Below are 16,652 nucleotides of genomic sequence, written 5' to 3'. Positions count from 1 at the left end.
GGTATCCACCAAGGGGGCGGAGCGTATACACCAGGAGGCCGGAGGTTATACACCTGGGGGGCCGGAGGTTATACACCTGGGGGGCTGGAGGTTATACACCTGGGGGAGGAGGTTATACACCAGGGAGCAGGGGCGGGAGGTTATACACCGGGAGGCGGGGAGCAAAGGTTATACACCTGGGGGCGGGGGGTGGAGGTTATACACCTGGGGGCTGGGGCCGGAGGTTATACACCTGGGGGCGGGGGGAGGAGGTTATACACCGGGGGGTGGAGGTTATACACCTGGGGGCTGGGGCCGGAGGTTATACACCTGGGGTGCCGGAGGTTATACACCGGGGGACCGGAGGTTATACACCTGGGGGCTGGGGGAGGAGGTTATACACCGGGGAGAAGGGGCGGGAGGTTATACACCGGGAGGCGGGGAGTAAAGGTTATACACATGGGGGCGGGGGGAGGAGCTTATACACCAGGGGGTGGAGGTTATACACCGGGGGGCGGAGGTTATACACCGGGGGGCGAGGGAGGTGGTTATACACCGGGGGGAGGAGGTTATACACCAGGGGGCCGGAGGTTATACACCTGGGGGGCGGGGGGAGGAGATTATACAACAGGGGGAGAAGGTTATACACTGGGGGGTAGAGGTTATACACCAGGGGCGGAGGAGGAGGTTATACACCGGGGGGGAGGAGGTTATACACCGGGGGAGGGCGAAGGACAAAGGATATACTCCGGGGGGGCGGAGGTTATACACCGGGGGGGAAGAGGGGCAAAGGTTATACACCGGTGGGGCGCGGGAGGAGATTATACACTGAGGGGCGGAGGGTATACACTGAACTGATGAAAAAGAGAAGTAAAGTTGGTTTTAAGAAAAAAGAGACCGCGTGTGACAGTGATCGCTCGCCTTTAACTGCTGGACTCCTAAAGAAGATGGAGAAACATCAAGAAACTGTGAGTGCTGTGAACGACATGCAAATCATAAGAAAACCGGGACATTGTCATTTATTTATGAGCGGTCAGGGTGAGAATACACAACAGCAGCCCCTCGCCACTACTACCACCCTGCACCCCTCACAGGTATCCACCAAGGGGGCGGAGCGTATACACCAGGAGGCCGGAGGTTATACACCTGGGGGGCCGGAGGTTATACACCTGAGGGGCTGGAGGTTATACACCTGGGGGAGGAGGTTATACACCAGGGAGCAGGGGCGGGAGGTTATACACCGGGAGGCGGGGAGCAAAGGTTATACACCTGGGGGCGGGGGGTGGAGGTTATACACCTGGGGGCTGGGGCCGGAGATTATACACCTGGGGGCGGGGGGAGGAGGTTATACACCGGGGGGTGGAGGTTATACACCTGGGGGCTGGGGCCAGAGGTTATACACCTGGGGTGCCGGAGGTTATACACCGGGGGACCGGAGGTTATACACCTGGGGGCTGGGGGAGGAGGTTATACACCGGGGAGAAGGGGCGGGAGGTTATACACCGGGAGGCGGGGAGTAAAGGTTATACACATGGGGGCGGGGGGAGGAGCTTATACACCAGGGGGTGGAGGTTATACACCGGGGGGCGGAAGTTATACACCGGGGGGCGAGGGAGGTGGTTATACACCGGGGGGAGGAGGTTATACACCAGGGGGCCGGAGGTTATACACCTGGGGGGCGGGGGGAGGAGATTATACAACAGGGGGAGAAGGTTATACACTGGGGGGTAGAGGTTATACACCAGGGGCGGAGGAGGAGGTTATACACCGGGGGGGAGGAGGTTATACACCGGGGGAGGGCGAAGGACAAAGGTTATACTCCGGGGGGGCGGAGGTTATACACCGGGGGGGAAGAGGGGCAAAGGTTATACACCGGTGGGGCGCGGGAGGAGATTATACACTGAGGGGCGGAGGGTATACACCAGGGGGGCGGAGGGTATACACCGACGGGGCGGGGGAGGAGGTTATACACCGACAGGGCAGAGCGTATACACTGAGGGGGCGAGGGGTGGAGGGTATACACTGGGGGGGCTGGAGGTTACACACCGACGGGGCGGGGGAGGAGGTTATACACCGACGGGGAGGAGCGTATACACCAGGGGCGGAGGAGGAGGGCCGAGGTTATACACTGGGGGGGAACGAGGGGCAAAGGTTATACACCGGCGGGGCGCGGGAGGAGGTTATACACTCAGGGGCGGAGGGTATACACCGAGGGGGCGAGGGGCGGAGGGTAGACACCGAGGGGGCTGGAGGTTACACACCGGGGGACGAGGGGCGGAGGGTATACACCAGGAGAGCTGGAGGTTATACACTGGGGGGCGAGGGGTGGAGGGTATACACCGAGGGGGCTGGAGGGTATACACCGAGGAGGCTGGAGGTTACACATCGGGGGACGAGGGGCGGAGGGTATACACCAGGAGAGCTGGAGGTTATACACTGGGGGGCGAGGGGTGGAGGGTATACACCGAGGGGGCTGGAGGGTATACACCGAGGGGGCTGGAGGTTATACACTGGGAGGCGAGGGGCGGAGGGTAGACATTGGGGGGGCTGGAGGTTATACACTGGGGGGCGAGGGTAGACACGGGGGGGGCTGGAGGTTATACACTGGGGGGCGAGGGATGGAGGGTATACACCGGGGGGGCTGGATGTTATACACTGGGGGGCGAGGGGCGGAGGGTAGACATTGGGGGGGCTGGAGGTTATACACTGGGGGGCGAGGGGCGGAGGGTAGACACGGGGGGGGGCTGGAGGTTATACGCTGGGGGGTGAGGGGTGGAGGGTAGACACTGGGGGGGCTGGAGGTTATACACTGGGAGGCGAGGGGCAGAGGGTATACACCGTGGGGGGCTGGAGGTTATACACTGGGGGCGAGGGATGGAGGGTATACACCGGGGAGCTGGAGGTTATACACTGGGGGGGCGAGGGGCGGAGGGTAGACACCGAGGGGGCTGGAGGTTATACACTGGGGGGCGAGAGGCGGAGGGTATACACCGGGGGGGGCAGAGCGTACACACTGGGGGGCGAGGGGCTGAGGGTAGACACCGGGGGGGCTGGAGGTTATACACTGGGGGGGCGAGGGGCGGAGGGTATACACCGGGGGGGCTGGAGGTTATACACTGGGGGGCGAGGGGCGGAGGTTATACACCGGGGGGGCTGGAGGTTATACACTGGGAGGCGAGAGGCGGAGGGTATACACCGGGGGGGCTGGAGGTTATACACTGGGAGGCGAGGGGCGGAGGGTATACACCGGGGGGGCTGGAGGTTATACACTGGGAGGCGAGGGGCGGAGGGTATACACCGGGGGGGGGGCGGAGCGTACACACTGGGGGGCGAGGGGCTGAGGGTAGACACCGGGGGGGCTGGAGGTTATACACTGGGGGGCGAGGGGCGGAGGGTATACACCGGGGGGGGCGGAGCGTACACACTGGGGGGCGAGGGGCTGAGGGTAGACACCAGGGGGGCTGGAGGTTATACACTGGGAGGCGAGGGGCGGAGGGTAGACACCAGGGGGGCTGGAGGTTATACACTGGGAGGCGAGGGGCGGAGGGTAGACACCAGGGGGGCTGGAGGTTATACACTGGGGGGGGCGGAGCGTACACACTGGGGGGCGAGGGGCAGAGGGTATACACCGTGGGGGGCTGGAGGTTATACACTGGGAGGCGAGGGGCTGAGGGTAGACACCAGGGGGGCTGGAGGTTATACACTGGGGGGCGAGGGGTGGAGGGTATACACCGGGGGGGCTGGAGGTTATACACTGGGGGGCGAGGGGCGGAGGGTATACACCGGGGGGGGGCGGAGCGTACACACTGGGGGGCGAGGGGCTGAGGGTAGACACCAGGGGGGCTGGAGGTTATACACTGGGAGGCGAGGGGCGGAGGGTAGACACCAGGGGGGCTGGAGGTTATACACTGGGAGGCGAGGGGCGGAGGGTAGACACCAGGGGGGCTGGAGGTTATACACTGGGGGGGGCGGAGCGTACACACTGGGGGGCGAGGGGCAGAGGGTATACACCGTGGGGGGCTGGAGGTTATACACTGGGAGGCGAGGGGCTGAGGGTAGACACCAGGGGGGCTGGAGGTTATACACTGGGGGGTGAGGGGTGGAGGGTATACACCGGGGGGGCTGGAGGTTATACACTGGGGGGGCGAGGGGCGGAGGGTAGACACCGAGGGGGCTGGAGGTTATACACTGGGGGGCGAGAGGCGGAGGGTATACACCGGGGGGGGCAGAGCGTACACACTGGGGGGCGAGGGGCTGAGGGTAGACACCGGGGGGGCTGGAGGTTATACACTGGGGGGCGAGGGGCGGAGGTTATACACCGGGGGGGCTGGAGGTTATACACTGGGAGGCGAGAGGCGGAGGGTATACACCGGGGGGGCTGGAGGTTATACACTGGGAGGCGAGGGGCGGAGGGTATACACCGGGGGGGCTGGAGGTTATACACTGGGAGGCGAGGGGCGGAGGGTATACACCGGGGGGGGGGCGGAGCGTACACACTGGGGGGCGAGGGGCTGAGGGTAGACACCGGGGGGGCTGGAGGTTATACACTGGGGGGCGAGGGGCGGAGGGTATACACCGGGGGGGGCGGAGCGTACACACTGGGGGGCGAGGGGCTGAGGGTAGACACCAGGGGGGCTGGAGGTTATACACTGGGAGGCGAGGGGCGGAGGGTAGACACCAGGGGGGCTGGAGGTTATACACTGGGAGGCGAGGGGCGGAGGGTAGACACCAGGGGGGCTGGAGGTTATACACTGGGGGGGGCGGAGCGTACACACTGGGGGGCGAGGGGCAGAGGGTATACACCGTGGGGGGCTGGAGGTTATACACTGGGAGGCGAGGGGCTGAGGGTATACACCGGGGGGGCTGGAGGTTATACACTGGGAGGCGAGAGGCGGAGGTTATACACTGGGGGGGCGGAGCGTACACACTGGGGGGCGTGTTCTCGCCTCCTGTGACTCCACAGTCACCATCATCCGTGGACATCCACAGTGGATGCTTTCACTCCACCATCATTAGAAGGCTCTGCCATATTCGGACCATGATTAGTAACTGTTTGGAATGAGGCCGATGTGGTCAGGGGCAGCCCCTCAACCCCCCCGTCCTGCGCTGCATGTCAGTATCAGAGAACCGGGGCCCCCCAATATCCGTGTAACGAGGAGTGGGAACCTCCCCTGGACGTCGGACCCCAGAGACCATGGATTCCTGGTGCATTGGTCACAGCGCTGGAGGCGACCCCACCCAACATTACAGAGGAAGACCGCAAAACGGAGGGGCCGTTATTAACCCCCCATAATCCTGTCTCCAAGCCGACCCCAGAAACTACAGCACAGCCCAGGAAGTCACAGCCTCTACTCCAGTCACAGATAAAGCTGCATCCAGACACCCTGTGACCAGACACATGTCAGATCCTCTACTCCAGTCACAGCTAAAGCTGCATCCAGACACCCTGTGACCAGACACATATCAGATCCTCTACTCCAGTCACAGCTAAAGCTGCATCCAGACTCCCTGTGACCAGACACATGTCATATCCCCTACTCCAGTCACAGCTAAAGCTGCATCCAGACACCCTGTGACCAGACACATGTCACAGCCTCTACTCCAGTCACAGCTAAAGCTGCATCCAGACACCCTGTGACCAGACACATGTCAGACCCTCTACTCCAGTCACAGATAAAGCTGCATCCAGACACCCTGTGACCACATACATGTCAGACCCTCTACTCCAGTCACAGCTAAAGCTGCATCCAGACACCCTGTGACCAGACACATGTCAGATCCTCTACTCCAGTCACAGCTAAAGCTGCATCCTGACACCCTGTGACCAGACACGTCAGATCCTCTACTCCAGTCACAGCTAAAGCTGCATCCAGACACCCTGTGACCAGACACATGTCAGATCCTCTACTCCAGTCACAGATAAAGCTGCATCCAGACACCCTGTGACCAGACACGTCAGACCCTCTACTCCAGTCACAGCTAAAGCTGCATCCAGACACCCTGTGACCAGACACATGTCAGACCCTCTACTCCAGTCACAGCTAAAGCTGCATCCAGACACCCTGTGACCAGATACATGTCAGACCCTCTACTCCAGTCACAGCTAAAGCTGCATCCAGACTCCCTGTGACCACATACATGTCAGATCCTCTACTCCAGTCACAGCTAAAGCTGCATCCAGACACCCTGTGACCAGATACATGTCAGATCCTCTACTCCAGTCACAGATAAAGCTGCATCCAGACACCTTGTGACCAGACACATGTCAGATCCTCTACTCCAGTCACAGCTAAAGCTGCATCCAGACACCCTGTGACCAGATACATGTCAGATCCTCTACTCCAGTCACAGATAAAGCTGCACCCAGACATCCTGTGACCAGATACATGTCAGATCCTCTACTCCAGTCACAGCTAAAGCTGCATCCAGACTCCCTGTGACCAGACACATGTCAGATCCCCTACTCCAGTCACAGCTAAAGCTGCATCCAGACACCCTGTGACCACATACATGTCAGATCCCTCTACTCGAGTCACAGATAAAGCTGCATCCAGACTCCCTGTGACCAGACACGTCAGATCCCCTACTCCAGTCACAGCTAAAGCTGCATCCAGACTCCCTGTGACCAGACACATGTCAGATCCCCTACTCCAGTCACAGCTAAAGCTGCATCCAGACACCCTGTGACCAGATACATGTCAGACCCTCTACTCCAGTCACAGCTAAAGCTGCATCCAGACTCCCTGTGACCACATACATGTCAGATCCTCTACTCCAGTCACAGCTAAAGCTGCATCCAGACTCCCTGTGACCACATACATGTCAGATCCTCTACTCCAGTCACAGCTAAAGCTGCATCCAGACACCCTGTGACCAGATACATGTCAGATCCTCTACTCCAGTCACAGATAAAGCTGCATCCAGACACCTTGTGACCAGACACGTCAGATCCTCTACTCCAGTCACAGCTAAAGCTGCAGCCAGACTCCCTGTGACCAGACACATGTCAGATCCCCTACTCCAGTCACAGCTAAAGCTGCATCCAGACAACCTGTGACCAGACACATGTCAGACCCTCTACTCCAGTCACAGCTAAAGCTGCATCCAGACTCCCTGTGACCAGACACATGTCAGATCCCCTACTCCAGTCACAGCTAAAGCTGCATCCAGACACCCTGTGACCACATACATATCAGACCATCTTCTCCAGTCACAGCTAAAGCTGCATCCAGACACCCTGTGACCAGATACATGTCAGATCCTCTTCTCCAGTCACAGCTAAAGCTGCATCCCGACACCCTGTGACCAGACACGTATCAGATCCTCTACTCCAGTCACAGCTAAAGCTGCATCCCGACACCCTATGACCAGACACGTATCAGATCCTCTACTCCAGTCACAGCTAAAGCTGCATCCCGACACCCTGTGACCAGATACATGTCAGACCCTCTACTCCAGTCACAGCTAAAGCTGCATCCCGACACCCTATGACCAGACACATATCAGATCCTCTACTTCAGTCACACCTAAAGCTGCATCCAGACACCCTGTGACCAGATACACGTTAGATCCTCTACTCCAGTCACAGATAAAGCTGCATCCAGACACCCTGTGACCAGATACATGTCAGATCCTCTACTCCAGTCACAGCTAAAGCTGCATCCCGATACCCTGTGACCAGATACATGTCAGACCTTCTACTCCAGTCACAGCTAAAGCTGCATCCAGACACCCTGTGACCAGATACACGTCAGATCCTCTACTCCAGTCACAGATAAAGCTGCATCCAGACACCCTGTGACAAGACACATGTCAGATCCTCTTCTCCAGTCACAGATAAAGCTGCAGCCTGACGCCCTGCTATCCTCAGCGTTTTCTCTACGCTCCCGTCTTGTGACTATGAGGATATGAAGGAAACCCACCTGCACATAATCTCATGAGTCAGGAGGACGCGGCACATCTCCGGGTTCTTGTCCTGTCCCTCGTAGATGATCGCCTGAAACCGAGAGACATACATGATAGACAACAGCCAGAACCTCGGAGCCTCACAGGATCTCCAAGAACCTTCCAGAAGCTCTGGAATCAACCAGATCCCCCAGATCTCCTCATTCTGTTATTAAGGCTTCAAAAATCAGAACCAAAATGAGATCACAGGGAAAACTGAAAAATACAATGATGTCATCTACTGGGCGAGTGACATCATCTACCTCTATCATCACCTCATATAATGCTAGATAAGCCCATGTCCACCTGCTGACCTAAACACTACAATGATGTCATCTACTGGGCCAGTGACATCATCCACCTCTATCATCACCTCATATAATGCTAGATAAGCCCATGTCCACCTACTGACCTGAACACTACAATGATGTCATCTACTGGGCCAGTGACATCATCCACCTCTATCATCACCTCATATAATGCTAGATAAGCCCATGTCCACCTGCTGACCTGAACACTACAATGATGTCATCTACTGGGCCAGTGACATCATCCACCTCTATCATCACCTCATATAATGCTAGATAAGCCCATGTCCACCCGCTGACCTGAACACTACAATGATGTCATCTACTGGGCCAGTGACATCATCTACCTCTATCATCACCTCATATAATGCTAGATAAGCCCATGTCCACCCGCTGACCTGAACACTACAATGATGTCATCTACTGGGCCAGTGACATCATCTACCTCTATCATCACCTCATATAACGCTAGATAAGCTCATGTCCACCTGCTGACCTGAACACTACAATGATGTCATCTACTGGCCCAGTGACATCATCTACCTCTATCATCACCTCATATAATGCTAGATAAGCCCATGTCCACCTGGTGACCTGAACACTACAATGATGTCATCTACAGGGCCAGTGACATCATCTACCTCTATCATCACCTCATATAATGCTAGATAAGCCCATGTCCACCTGCTGACCTGAACACTACAATGATGTCATCTACTGGGCCAGTGACATCATCTATCTCTATCACCTCATATAATGCTAGATAAGCCCATGTCCACCTGCTGACCTGAACACTACAATGATGTCATCTACTGGGCCAGTGACATCATCTACCTCTATCATCACCTCATATAAAGCTAGAAAAGCTCATGTCCACCTGCTGACCTGAACACTACAAGATGTCATCTACTGGCCCAGTGACATCATCTACCTCTATCATCACCTCATATAATGCTAGATAAGCCCATGTCCACCTGGTGACCTGAACACTACAATGATGTCATCTACTGGCCCAGTGACATCATCTACCTCTATCATCACCTCATATAATGCTAGATAAGCCCATGTCCACCTGCTGACCTGAACACTACAATGATGTCATCTACTGGGCCAGTGACATCATCTACCTCTATCATCACCTCATATAATGCTAGATAAGCCCATGTCCACCTGGTGACCTGAACACTACAATGATGTCATCTACTGGGCCAGTGACATCATCAACCTCTATCATCACCTTATATAATGCTAGATAAGCCCATGTCCACCTGCTGACCTGAACACTACAATGATGTCATCTACTGGGCCAGTGACCTCATCTACCTCTATCAACACCTCATATAATGCTAGATAAGCCCATGTCCACCTGCTGACCTGAAAACTATAATGATGTCATCTACTGGGCCAGTGACCTCATCTACCTCTATCAACACCTCATATAATGCTAGATAAGCCCATGTCCACCTGCTGACCTGAAAACTATAATGATGTCATCTACTGGGCCAGTGACATCATCTACCTCTATCATCACCTCATATAACGCTAGATAAGCCCATGTCCACCTGCTGATCTGAACACTACAATGATGTCATCTATTGGTCCAGTGACCTCATCTACCTCTATCATCACCTCATATAACGCTAGATAAGCCCATGTCCACCTGCTGACCTGAACACTACAATGATGTCATCTACTGGGCCAGTGACATCATCTACCTCTATCATCACCTCATATAATGCTAGATAAGCCCATGTCCACCTGCTGACCTGAACACTACAATGATGTCATCTACTGGGCCAGTGACATCATCTACCTCTATCATCACCTCATATAATGCTAGATAAGCCCATGTCCACCTGCAGACCTGAACACTACAATGATGTCATCTACTGGTCCAGTGACCTCATCTACATCTATCATCACCTCATATAATGCTAGATAAGCCCATGTCCACCTGCTGATCTGAACACTACAATGATGTCATCTACTGGGCCAGTGACCTCATCTACCTCTATCATCACCTCATATAATGCTAGATAAGCCCATGTCCACCTGCTGACCTGAACACTACAATGATGTCATCTACTGGGCCAGTGACATCATCTACCTCTATCATCACCTCATATAATGCTAGATAAGCCCATGTCCACCTGCTGACCTGAACACTACAATGATGTCATCTACTGGGCCAGTGACATCATCTACCCCTATCATCACCTCATATAATGCAAGATTAGCCCATGTCCACCTGCTGACCTGAACACTACAATGATGTCATCTACTGGGCCAGTGACATCATCTACCTCTATCATCATCTCATATAATGCAAGATAAGCCCATGTCCACCTGCTGACCTGAACACTACAATGATGTCATCTACTGGGCCAGTGACATCATCTACCCCTATCATCACCTCATATAAGGCAAGATTAGCCCATGTCCACCTGCTGACCTGAACACTACAATGATGTCATCTACTGGGCCAGTGACATCATCTACCTCTATCATAATCTCATATAACGCTAGATAAGCCCATGTCCACCTGGTGACCTGAACACTACAATGATGTCATCTACTGGGCCAGTGACATCATCTACCTCTATCATCAGCTCATATAATGCTAGATAAGCCCATGTCCATCTGGTGACCTGAACACTACAATGATGTCATCTACTGGGCCAGTGACATCATCTACCTCTATCATCAGCTCATATAATGCAAGATTAGCCCATGTCCACCTGCTGACCTGAACACTACAATGATGTCATCTACTGGGCCAGTGACATCATCTACCTCTATCATCATCTCATATAATGCAAGATAAGCCCATGTCCACCTGCTGACCTGAACACTACAATGATGTCATCTACTGGGCCAGTGACATCATCTACCTCTATCATCACCTCATATAAGGCAAGATTAGCCCATGTCCACCTGCAGACCTGAACACTACAATGGTGTCATCTACTGGGCCAGTGACATCATCTACATCTATCATCAGCTCATATAATGCTAGATAAGCACATGTCCACCTGCTGATCTGAACACTACAATGATGTCATCTACTGGGCCAGTGACATCATCTACATCTATCATCAGCTCATATAATGCTAGATAAGCCCATGTCCACCTGGTGACCTGAACACTACAATGATGTCATCTACTGGGCCAGTGACATCATCTACATCTATCATCAGCTCATATAATGCTAGATAAGCACATGTCCACCTGCAGACCTGAACACTACAATGATGTCATCTACTGGGCCAGTGACATCATCTACCTCTATCATCACCTCATATAATGCTAGATAAGCCCATGTCCACCTGCTGATCTGAACACTACAATGATGTCATCTACTGGGCCAGTGACATCATCTACCTCTATCATCAGCTCATATAATGCTAGATAAGCACATGTCCACCTGCAGACCTGAACACTACAATGATGTCATCTACTGGGCCAGTGACATCATCTACCTCTATCATCACCTCATATAATGCTAGATAAGCCCATGTCCACCTGCAGACCTGAACACTACAATGATGTCATCTACTGGTCCAGTGACCTCATCTACATCTATCATCACCTCATATAATGCTAGATAAGCCCATGTCCACCTGCTGATCTGAACACTACAATGATGTCATCTACTGGGCCAGTGACATCATCTACCTCTATCATCACCTCATATAATGCTAGATAAGCCCATGTCCACCTGCTGACCTGAACACTACAATGATGTCATCTACTGGGCCAGTGACATCATCTACCCCTATCATCACCTCATATAATGCAAGATTAGCCCATGTCCACCTGCTGACCTGAACACTACAATGATGTCATCTACTGGGCCAGTGACATCATCTACCTCTATCATCATCTCATATAATGCAAGATAAGCCCATGTCCACCTGCTGACCTGTACACTACAATGATGTCATCTACTGGGCCAGTGACATCATCTACCCCTATCATCACCTCATATAAGGCAAGATTAGCCCATGTCCACCTGCAGACCTGAACACTACAATGATGTCATCTACTGGGCCAGTGACATCATCTACCTCTATCATAATCTCATATAACGCTAGATAAGCCCATGTCCACCTGGTGACCTGAACACTACAATGATGTCATCTACTGGGCCAGTGACATCATCTACCTCTATCATCAGCTCATATAATGCTAGATAAGCTCATGTCCAGCTGCTGACCTGAACACTACAATGATGTCATCTACTGGGCCAGTGACATCATCTACCTCTATCACCACCTCATATAATGCTAGATAAGCCCATGTCCATCTGGTGACCTGAACACTATAGTGATGTCATCTACTGGGCCAGTGACATCATCTACCTCTATCATCAGCTCATATAATGCTAGATAAGCACATGTCCACCTGCAGACCTGAACACTACAATGATGTCATCTACTGGGCCAGTGACCTCATCTACCTCTATCATCACCTCATATAATGCTAGATAAGCCCATGTCCACCTGGTGACCTGAACACTACAATGATGTCATCTACTGGGCCAGTGACATCATCTACCTCTATCATCACCTCATATAATGCTAGATAAGCCCATGTCCACCTGCTCACCTGAACACTACAATGATGTCATCTACTGGGCCAGTGACATCATCTACCTCTATCATCACCTCATATAATGCTAGATAAGCCCATGTCCTCTTGCTCACCTGAACACTACAATGATGTCATCTACTGGGCCAGTGACATCATCTACCTCTATCATCACCTCATATAATGCTAGATAAGCCCATGTCCACCTGCTGACCTGAACACTACAATGATGTCATCTACTGGGCCAGTGACATCATCTACCTCTATCATTACATCATATAATGCTAGATAAGCCCATGTCCACGTGCTGACCTGAACACTACAATGATGTCATCTACTGGGCCAGTGACATCATCTACCTCTATCATCATCTCATATAATGCTAGATAAGCCCATGTCCACCTGGTGACCTGATCACTACAATGATGTCATCTACTGGGCCAGTGACATCATCTACCTCTATCATCACCTCATATAATGCTAGATAAGCCCATGTCCACCTGCTGACCTGAACACTACAATGATGTCATCTACTGGGCCAGTGACATCAACTACCTCTATCATCACCTCATATAATGCTAGATAAGCTCATGTCCACCTGGTGACCTGAACACTACAATGATGTCATCTACTGGGCCAGTGACATCATCTACCTCTATCAGCACCTCATATAATGCTAGATAAGCCCATGTCCACCTGGTGACCTGAACACTACAATGATGTCATCTACTGGGCCAGTGACATCATCAACCTCTATCATCACCTCATATAATGCTAGATAAGCCCATGTCCACCTGGTGACCTGAACACTACAATGATGTCATCTACTGGGCCAGTGACCTCATCTACCTCTATCATCACCTTATATAACGCTAGATAAGCCCATGTCCACCTGCTGACCTGAACACTACAATGATGTCATCTACTGGTCCAGTGACCTCATCTACATCTATCATCACCTCATATAATGCTAGATAAGCCCATGTCCACCTGGACACCTGAACACTACAATGATGTCATCTACTGGTCCAGTGACCTCATCTACATCTATCATCATCTCATATAATGCTAGATAAGCCCATGTCCACCCGCTGACCTGAACACTACAATGATGTCATCTACTGGGCCAGTGACATCATCTACCTCTATCATCACCTCATATAATGCTAGATAAGCCCATGTCCACCTGCAGACCTGAACACTACAATGATGTCATCTACTGGTCCAGTGACCTCATCTACATCTATCATCACCTCATATAGTGCTAGATAAGCCCATGTCCACCTGCTGACCTGAACACTACAATTATGTCATCTACTGGGCCAGTGACATCATCTACCTCTATCATCACCTCATATAATGCTAGATAAGCCCATGTCCACCTGCTGACCTGAACACTACAATGATGTCATCTACTGGGCCAGTGACATCATCTACCCCTATCATCACCTCATATAATGCAAGATTAGCCCATGTCCACCTGCTGACCTGAACACTACAATGATGTCATCTACTGGGCCAGTGACATCATCTACCCCTATCATCACCTCATATAATGCAAGATAAGCCCATGTCCACCTGCTGACCTGAACACTACAATGATGTCATCTACTGGGCCAGTGACATCATCTACCTCTATCATCATCTCATATAACGCTAGATAAGCCCATGTCCACCTACAGACCTGAACACTACAATGATGTCATCTACTGGGCCAGTGACATCATCTACCTCTATCATCATCTCATATAACGCTAGATAAGCCCATGTCCACCTGGTGACCTGAACACTACAATGATGTCATCTACTGGGCCAGTGACATCATCTACCTCTATCATCAGCTCATATAATGCTAGATAAGCACATGTCCACCTGCAGACCTGAACACTACAATGATGTCATCTACTGGGCCAGTGACATCATCTACCTCTATCATCACCTCATATAATGCTAGATAAGCCCATGTCCAGCTGCTGACCTGTACACTACAATGATGTCATCTACTGGGCCAGTGACATCATCTACCTCTATCATCACCTCATATAATGCTAGATAAGCCCATGTCCACCTGCTGACCTGAACACTACAATGATGTCATCTACTGGGCCAGTGACATCATCTACCTCTATCATCACCTCATATAATGCTAGATAAGCCCATGTCCACCTGCTGACCTGAACACTACAATGATGTCATCTACTGGGCCAGTGACCTTATCTACCTCTATCATCACCTCATATAATGCTAGATAAGCCCATGTCCACCTGCTGACCTGAACACTACAATGATGTCATCTACTGGGCCAGTGATATCATCTACCACTATCATCACCTCATATAATGCAAGATAAGCCCATGTCCACCTACAGACCTGAACACTACAATGATGTCATCTACTGGGCCAGTGACATCATCTACCTCTATCATCATCTCATATAATGCTAGATAAGCCCATGTCCACCTACAGACCTGAACACTACAATGATGTCATCTACTGGGCCAGTGACATCATCTACCTCTATCATCATCTCATATAACGCTAGATAAGCCCATGTCCACCTGGTGACCTGAACACTACAATGATGTCATCTACTGGGCCAGTGACATCATCTACCTCTATCATCAGCTCATATAATGCTAGATAAGCCCATGTCCATCTGCTGACCTGAACACTACAATGATGTCATCTACTGGGCCAGTGACATCATCTACCTCTATCATCACCTCATATAATGCTAGATAAGCCCATGTCCACCTGCTGACCTGAACACTACAATGATGTCATCTACTGGGCCAGTGACATCATCTACCTCTATCATCACCTCATATAATGCTAGATAAGCTCATGTCCACCTGCTGACCTGAACACTATAGTGATGTCATCTACTGGGCCAGTGACATCATCTACTTCTATCATCAGCTCATATAATGCTAGATAAGCCCATGTCCACCTGCTGACCTGAACACTACAATGATGTCATCTACTGGGCCAGTGACATCATCTACCTCTATCATCACCTCATATAATGCTAGATAAGCTCATGTCCACCTGCAGACCTGAACACTACAATGATGTCATCTACTGGGCCAGTGACATCATCTACCTCTATCATCACCTCATATAATGCTAGATAAGCCCATGTCCAGCTGCTGACCTGAACACTACAATGATGTCATCTACTGGGCCAGTGACATCATCTACCTCTATCACCACCTCATATAATGCTAGATAAGCCCATGTCCACCTGGTGACCTGAACACTACAATGATGTCATCTACTGGGCCAGTGACATCATCTACCTCTATCATCACCTCATATAATGCTAGATAAGCCCATGTCCACATGCTGACCTGAACACTACAATGATGTCATCTACTGGGCCAGTGACCTCATCTACCTCTATCATCACCTCATATAATGCTAGATAAGCCCATGTCCACATGCTGACCTGAACACTACAATGATGTCATCTACTGGGCCAGTGACATCATCTACCTCTATCATCACCTCATATAATGCTAGATAAGCACATGTCCCCTTGCTCACCTGAACACTACAATGATGTCATCTACTGGGCCAGTGACATCATCTACCTCTATCATTACATCATATAATGCTAGATAAGCCCATGTCTACGTGCTGACCTGAACACTACAATGATGTCATCTACTGGGCCAGTGACATCATCTACCTCTATCATCACCTCATATAATGCTAGATAAGCCCATGTCCACCTGCTGAACTGAACACTACAATGATGTCATCTACTGGGCCAGTGACATCATCTACCTCTATCATCACCTCATATAATGCTAGATAAGCCCATGTCCA

General features: G+C 51.8%; 1 protein-coding gene across 1 annotated transcript in view; it reads right to left on the bottom strand.

The window, feature by feature from the left end:
- The window catches only part of LOC141164814 (transcription factor COE3-like), a 349,802-nt gene that overhangs the window by 145,949 nt on the left and 187,201 nt on the right, over positions 1-16,652 (bottom strand). Inside the window, exon 5 of the mRNA XM_073650397.1 lies at positions 7,902-7,975. Coding sequence (XP_073506498.1) covers positions 7,902-7,975 — 74 coding nt within the window. The remainder of the gene's footprint in view (positions 1-7,901; positions 7,976-16,652) is intronic.

The sequence above is a fragment of the Phyllobates terribilis genome, unplaced genomic scaffold (assembly GCF_046119375.1).
Source record: "Phyllobates terribilis strain yellow unplaced genomic scaffold, ASM4611937v1 Scaffold_1__5_contigs__length_1240528914, whole genome shotgun sequence".
Taxonomy (NCBI): domain Eukaryota; kingdom Metazoa; phylum Chordata; class Amphibia; order Anura; family Dendrobatidae; genus Phyllobates; species Phyllobates terribilis.
The sequence above is the reverse complement of the archived record's forward strand: the minus strand, read 5'-3'. Positions and strand labels throughout refer to the sequence as shown.